The 7,932-nt window shown below is 37.7% G+C and overlaps 1 protein-coding gene across 1 annotated transcript in view; it reads left to right on the forward strand.

Annotated features, from left to right (window-relative positions):
- Positions 1-7,264: 7,264 nt before the first annotated feature.
- Positions 7,265-7,932, forward strand: part of Septin7 (septin 7) — a 96,711-nt gene continuing 96,043 nt past the window's right edge. The window contains exon 1 of the mRNA XM_048786307.1: positions 7,265-7,426. Within this exon, the coding sequence (XP_048642264.1) occupies positions 7,348-7,426 (79 nt within the window). The 5' untranslated portion in view covers positions 7,265-7,347. The remainder of the gene's footprint in view (positions 7,427-7,932) is intronic.

Raw genomic sequence — 7,932 nt, forward strand, 5'->3', positions numbered from 1 at the left:
GTGAAAGTCATGCATGGTCATGGTCATGTGTGCTCACATGTTTGGAAAAACAGCTATTTCATAAGAGAAAACATTTTAATTGTTTAGTGCTCATTGATAGCCACTGTTGCTGATGCTTAGCTCAAACCCAAACTTATTTTAAAATAATGAACAATTAAATAAGCACTTTTATAAGAAACAAGGATTTCAGAAGAGTTTGCTCACTTGTATGCCATAAATCATGAAAGGGGGAGTTACAACCATGCCATATGTAGATCACAGAGCTACACAGTAATATCGTATCATCTGCAATACAGCTGCTTCATTTAAATTCAAATTCTAACATTTATAGCTGTGTACATGATACAAAAAAATCATATTTGAGGAAGTAGAAGATTTGGTAGGTAGCTGATTTAGAGTTAGAAAGTCTTTTCTAACTCTGTATCTTAGATTCTAGGAGGACATAAATATAGCCTTTGGGAATAACAACTAAAATGGAAAATATCTACAGTTGAACACTAGTGTTTAATCCTGTATTGCTACCATTCTGGATGATAAAGATAGTCATTATTTTGATTTCATAAAATGTTTATCTGTTTATATTGTTCTACTGGCAGGATGTTATTATTTGTAATAACATCCACAAATTTCTGGAAGCTAATAAAGGCAAAAAGAGTATTAATCAAAAACCATAAATAAGACATGATAATGATTTTCTATAGAAAGGATTATATCAGGAGTAACAATTACAAATACTACCATGTGTTCTTTTACTTTTTATCAGATGCTATGTACCTCTTTAATACTGGATTCAATCAATATCAAATGATTAGAGGAATAGTATAAGAATCTCTGTTGCTGGGAGCCTCATGAAGGAGGGGAATAAGGACATACTCTTTTAAATATTACTAAGCATTTGTCCTTCAACAGTCAGTCTCCATGGTAATCCAGTGCATTTGTTTCACTTATGGCAAGCATATTAATCTGGCACAGGGATTTCCTTCTTCTCTGCATTTCCAGTTTTCCTGGATATGAGTTCTCTAAGGTTCACCTTCAGAAAACAGTCACTCATGCAGGCCTAGAAAAAGGACAATTGGAGAGGGCTGTTTTCTTACTGCTTGCTAAAATGATAGCCAAGTTCTAAGCGATTTCATCTACATAAAGTTACTTAAGTTTAATTCAATTCACTTTCAGGAAACTCTTATATAGCAGGAGATATTTAATCACTGCCAAAGTCAATATATTAAGTCTGGTTGTTGAAGGCAGCTAGTTTCCCATAGAACCATGTGTCCCTATTTCCTATTTCAGTCAGTTTCTGATTCAGTAGTAGGAAACACCAAAGGGAGTTGGCAGCAATGGCCTTTCCACTTATAATAGATTTTCTTTTATGTACTTTGGATTTTTCTCCAGTATTGTTTTCAGGGGTATTTCTACTGTGTAATCAGATTGGATAGCTCTACAGCAAGGTGCTGATTGGCAAGAAAACTCTGAGGTAAATGATTTCCCTCTTTTCCTTTACTCCCAGAAGCAAGTGTGTTGCCAGTCTATTACCAAGTATAGGAGTCCTCTCCAAGGCAAGTGGGACTGTCATCTGAATGAGAACTAAGTTTCCATAAAACTTGGAACTTCAAAACTCCTTTGGACTCCAGTGATAAACTGGGATAAATCTGACCTTCTGAGGCAGTCTGGCTGGTGGTGGTGGGGTTGGAGGGAAACCCTCCTGAGGTAAAGAATTTAAGAATGGGAGCTATTTATTCTAACTTTTTTTTATTCCTTCTTCTGTTTTGAATCTCTGGGCTTCAAGTTGCATGGTTCTTTGATTTTATTTTGTTATCATTGCTGTATCTTTTGTTTTTCTATTGTGAAGTTTGATCTCTGAACCTTGTCTTAGGCCCTTACAAAATTTTAAAATCTTAAATAAAATCAGTTTACTTCTCTTGTGGTTTCTTCAACTAAAAATGAGAATAACACCCACTTCACAAAATTTTATATGGATTAAATTAGATTGTTGTGAAATGATTGGCTGTAAAATTATCATTTTCATGTCAACTATGAGGTTATTACAGGTAGTCTTGGTGCTACCACTCAAGACAGCATTTTGGTCCATTTTTAACATAATTATCAAAATAAGAATATCTGTGTAACACTCTATAGTTTACAAAGTACATCTACCTAAAAAATAGTTTTACTTATGCATACTTTGTTATTAACCCTGAGTTTTGATTGTTTTTAATTGAATATAATATAAATTCTGGGATTTTGGAGGAAATGTTTGAATTAAGAAATATTAAGATAGCTGGGAATACAACCCAGATTTGAATTCATGCTTAGCTTATGTGAGGTCCTGGATTCAATCCCCAGAATTCTCCCTCCCATCTGATAATAAAAAATTAAGCAGCCGTATGCTAGAATTTTGGCAAACTGACATTCACTAATTATTTAACACATCTACACTGAACACATAGTGCTGTTGCAGCAATTATCAATCTTGCAGTCTCAGGACCCCTTTTCATTCTTAAAAATTACTGAGAAATGCAAAGAGTTTTGTTTATGTGTAATATAACTGTTGATATTTACTTATTAGAAATTAAACGTTTAAGGATAGGATTGTGACTCAGTGGTAGAGCGCTTGCCTAGCATATGTGAGGCACTAGATTTGATCCTTAGGACAACATACAAAAATAAATAAAATAAAGTTATTATGTTCATCTACAACTAAAAATATTTTTTAAAAAATATTATTTACTAATTCATTTTAAAAAAGAATTCATTACAATTCGTTAAATACAACACGCACACATAAAGAACACATTTTTTTTATGAAAAAATAATTGTATCCTCCAAAATTAAAAAAATAGTTTGAAAAATGGGGTTTACCCCCACCTTTTTTTGCAAATCCTTTTAATCTATAGCTTATCAGAAGATAGCTTTATTGTTTTGTGTTTTTGCATTCAATCTGTTGCAATTATATACTTTATGTAGCCCCTAGAAAATGCTAGTATGTGTTCATTAGAGAATGAGAATGAAAGTTTTCTTTTTTTAAAGTCTGGTATTCCAATTAAGATTGACCTTAAATTAAAGATTAATAATAAAATATTGACTATAGGGACAACTGCACATCTCAAAGATACCTCTGCCAGGGTTCCCCCTTCCATACTTTAGCTACTTTTCTAGTACAGAGTATCCAGTTATCACTGAAAAATGGTTGCTGAATGAAGTAACAAATACCATACCTTGTGCAGGGGTTACACAGGTGAATGAGACAAGAGTCCCTGCCCATAAGGAGTTTAGCCTCCATTGCAAGAGAGGTATTTACAAAACTGATTTTAGTACCACTATAGGAATAAATACAAAGGTGTTATTGGACTCTTGGGAGATCAAGGAAGGCCTTTAGAGAAAATCATGGCTAAACTGACATTTAAAGGAAAAGCTAGGTAAGGAATATAAGGATAGAAATGAAAATGGAGTTCCAGATGGAGGCAGCAGCAAAGATTGCTATAGTTTAGAGACATGAGTCATAGTAAGTTGGCCAGAAATGTGTTATATATCATGTAAGTTTCCTGAAAAAAGTCTGAAGAAATTAAACAAGAAACTGAAATAGAAAAAGCATTGAAAGTATAATGTGAATGAGTTATAGGCACCACAGAAAGGTTAGGACTTGAGGCAGGTGACACTACTGGCTTAACTAAAATAGTAAAGATGGAGAGAAATGGAGATAGTAGATCGAGATAGGAAGGCAAATACAATAGGACTTTCTGATGGCTATAGGAAGAGGTTAGAGAGAGAGAAGGACTGTATAATATTCAAATTTTTGATTTACATAAGTGTTTTGATGATGATACTAGTTAGAGATTGGAAACATAAAAGCAGGCATAAAGAAAAAGGGAGTTTTAGTTTGGGATATATTGTTTCAAGATATTGTGGAGGGCTGGGTTGTGGTTCAGTGGTAGAACACTTGCCTAACACATATGAGGCACTGGGTTCTATCCTTAGCACTGCATAAAAATAAATAAAATAAAGGTATTGTGTCCATCTACAACTTAAAAAATATTTTAAAAGATATTGTGGAACATCCAAGATAAACATTTTGAAGATAATCAGGTACATATACTTGTAATCAGAAGAGACAATTGGACTAGAAACTTAGATTTAGGAGACATTGGCACATATAATAGCATACTGAAGATAAGGAGAGCACAAAAGGAAAGTACAAAGAGATAGGGACAATTTGACTAGACCACAATTCTGAGGCACATTTACACTTAAGTGACAGGCCAGAAAGACGTCCTGGAAGGTAAAATAAAGAGGCCAGAAATCTACGAGGAAAAGTAAAAAATTGTAGTTTCATACTATCAAGGGGTGTGAATTCAGGAGGCCAAGGTTATCAAACTCTGCAAAGAGGTCAAGCAAGGGGTCCACTTGATACTCAAAGTTGCTGGTGGCCTTGTTGAGAATTTCAGTGAAGTGGCATGGGCAGAATCCAGAAACTCACTGAATAAATAACCCTTTGAGCAAAATTCCAGGGAAGGCAGGAGGAGACAGAATGCAAAGAGACAGATATATGTACATCAGAGGATGGCAGGGGATTAGGGGAGGTAGTTTATCCATAGTGCCAGGTACAGTGTGGATGCAGGTAGGTTTATGAGTGTGAAGACAGGGAATTGTTAGAGTTCCTCTTTCATAGTTTGTATTTTTTTTGTTGAGAATAATGAGGAAGGAGTTTTGAGAATAATAAAGAAAATATGAAGAGACTGATGTAGAAAATGGGAAGAGAGCTAACTAAGAAAAGAAGCATTGCTTGGCAAAGTTGAAGGCTCATTCAATGTTGGACACTATAAATATGTAGTGGAAACAATCTATGTGGTTTGTCTGGAATTTCAGTGTTTATTTTTTTTTCTTTTAGACCTATATATGAATTAAAAGGTTAGGATCTAGGCTATATTTTTTAAACAAATGTAATCCTGTAGACTGTACAATATAGATATTTATTTATTGATTTTATACAATATAAAATCAATGAATTCTCTCATTCTTTGTATAACCCCACATATAATTTACAACACACACACACACACACACACACACACCCCAACACTGGCTATTAAACCTCTTTATAGAAAAAGTTCCACAGGATATCATCATGTTATTGTCTGTAATCCTTCATGTAATTTCCATGGAAAGTCGTGAAGTTACTGTGTGGGGTGAAATTTGTATGATAGCATGAACAAATTTCAGGCAAGTTACTTATTAATATTTACATTAAAAATGCATCCTTTTCAGAGCATAAGATGACAATTCATTCTCTCATACCCATTAAGAGATCTTTCTCAAATATTCAAGAGAGATGGGGGAGGGGACAATATTTTTTTCTTCACAGACTATTAAATTGTATCAGCAATAGTACATGATTTAATTTTATATTCTAAGTCAATCTATATGTAGGTAATATTGTTAAGCATTTATTATGCACCAGGAACATGTTATTAGTCTATTGAACTCTTACAAAAAAACCTTGTTAGGCAAACATTATCTTCATTTATAGATAAGGAAACTAGATCACAAAAGGTTAAGTCACTTGTCCTTAGTCAAATGCCTAATAAATGGTGAGCTAGGATTTGAAACCAGGTATTCTAACTTCAGAGTCCATAGATTTACCCTCCCTACTAAATTGCTCTTTCAAAATAGAAACTTATGAAAGTTCCCAAAGTAAAATACTTTAAGTTTCAGAAATTTAACACAATGGTTGGGCAGATAAGTTCTAACAGACTAGATGAGCAATTCAATAAAAATGTAGACTTATGAAACAGCATATATCAAGACACAAGTTGTTTTCTTAAAAAAAAAAAAAAAATCCTTCCTTAAAAAATTTACTTGGAGGGGCTCGGGTTGTGGCTCAGCGGTAGAAGGCTCGCCTAGCATGTGTAAGGCGCTGGGTTCAATCCTCAGCACCACGTAAAAAGTAAATAAATATAATAAAGGTATTGTGTCTAACTACAACTAAAAAAATAAAGTTCAAAAAAATTTGCTTGGAAATATTTCAAGCACACAGAAAAGTATAGAAAATTACAACTGAAAAACTATGTACCCTTCACCTACCTTTGACAAATCTTAATGTTTTGCCTGCTACATTTCCTGCAGATTACTTTTAGTAGAAAATAAAACATTAGAGATACAATTAAACCCTTCCGGTTACATTCCCTTCTCTTCCTCTCCGGAAGTAACCATTATTCTGAATTGATATGTATTCTTTCTTCATGTAACTTTTACAGTTTGATTTCAAGTTTTTATTTTTAAACTTTTGTGGAATACTACATATATCTTTTTGCGACTTGCTCCCCTCCTCATTATCAAGTTAACGCACTCTATGTTAACTAGTAGCTTTAGTTCATTTTCATTTTTTAGTATTTATGTATGTCATTTTTTCCAACAATGTAACTTATTTATCCATTTTATCAGAGGACATTTGTTGTTTCACTAATATAAACTATGTGGCTATGAACATTCTTGAGCTGCTCATGGCAACTTTGTATATATATGTACACAAAATTCCTTAACATGCGGTTGAATAAAGAAAGATCACACACATGCATGATCTTTATAACCAAGAGAGCCATTAGTTTCAAGAATGGTACAAAAGTCCATGAGTTGTTTTGGGCAAAGTGAGGCCACTTTCAGTAAGAAGCAACTGGGGAGGGTTCACATATAACAGTGATATCAATCGCTACAGTACAAGATCACACAGCCTTTCGTGACTCTTTTACTGTTACTCAATAGTTTCACGTGTGCCCATTCATTTCCTCAACTAGAGCGTGAAGACCGAACCAGGCACTAACAAGGCAGGTCAACACTAGTGTGACCGTGAAGCCTGGAAAGGAGGCTGCGGCACCCAATCTGTGGCTGTGCCAGGCCACTAGAAACTGACAGCGAGAGGGAAGAGTCGGCCTAATTTCACTGTGTCCGGAAAGTCAAAAAAACGGGGATGGATGGGGGCATGGACACCTGCTTCTAATTGTCTCTTAACTTTCACAAATACGCCAGGAGGCTAGGGGCCCACATAGCCCCCGCCCGGAGGGCAGTTTCCCAGCCTGTCTCTTTCAGCGGCGCCTCTTTTTGCTTTACGCCAATTCCGTAAGGAAGAGCTGGGGCCAACCGGGCGGCTCCCGCAGTTACAAAGTTGACGCGAAATTTCGCGGGGCGGCACTGAAGGCAGCCATCTTTAATCCGGGCAAGACCCCACCCTCGTACTCCACCGACCACTCCTCAATATCTCCAGGATTTTCACCGAAAAACGTAACGCAGTAAGCCTTAGAGGCACTGCTGAAGAAACTTATAAAGAGGCCCGACTATCCACAACCATGGAGATACCAAATGCGGCCAGCTGAAACATGGCGGCTAATCCCGAGCAGCGAAACAGCACTGACGCCAATGAAGTCATACTCGAAATGCGGTGAGGCGACGGGGTTGGGGAGGGAGTAATCTCGCGAGATTGTAGGCAGCCGCGGCTCGGCCCGGAAGCCTCGTCTGAGGGGGCGGGGGGCGGAGGAGGGAGCGGAGTCGGACTGGAGCCAGTGGAGGAGTCCGCCTGCTGTCGCTTGCGTAAGCGGGACGGAGACGTCGGGAGGCTACGCCGCGGAATTGGCGTAGGCGGCTTTGGAGAATCGGCGGGCTGCGCTGCGCCGGGGCTGGTCGCGGAGGGGGGAGGGGATGTCGGTCAGTGCGAGATCCGTTGCTGCTGAGGAGAGGAGCGTCAACAGCAGCACCATGGGTGAGTCTCAGCTTCGGGCAGCCGCGGCTCAGGGTTGGCGGCTCCGGATGCGGGGGGCTCTGAGACCGCTGTGCCGAGCAAGGGGAACGCCCTGAGGCGAGGCGGGGGGCAATGGCGAGGGGAGGGGAGGTGGCGGCGGTGACAGTTTGAATTGAACGTGTGGAGAGCCCAGGCGGCGGCATTTCCTG

The sequence above is a fragment of the Marmota marmota genome, unplaced genomic scaffold, assembly GCF_001458135.2.
Source record: "Marmota marmota marmota unplaced genomic scaffold, marMar, whole genome shotgun sequence".
NCBI classification, from domain to species: domain Eukaryota; kingdom Metazoa; phylum Chordata; class Mammalia; order Rodentia; family Sciuridae; genus Marmota; species Marmota marmota.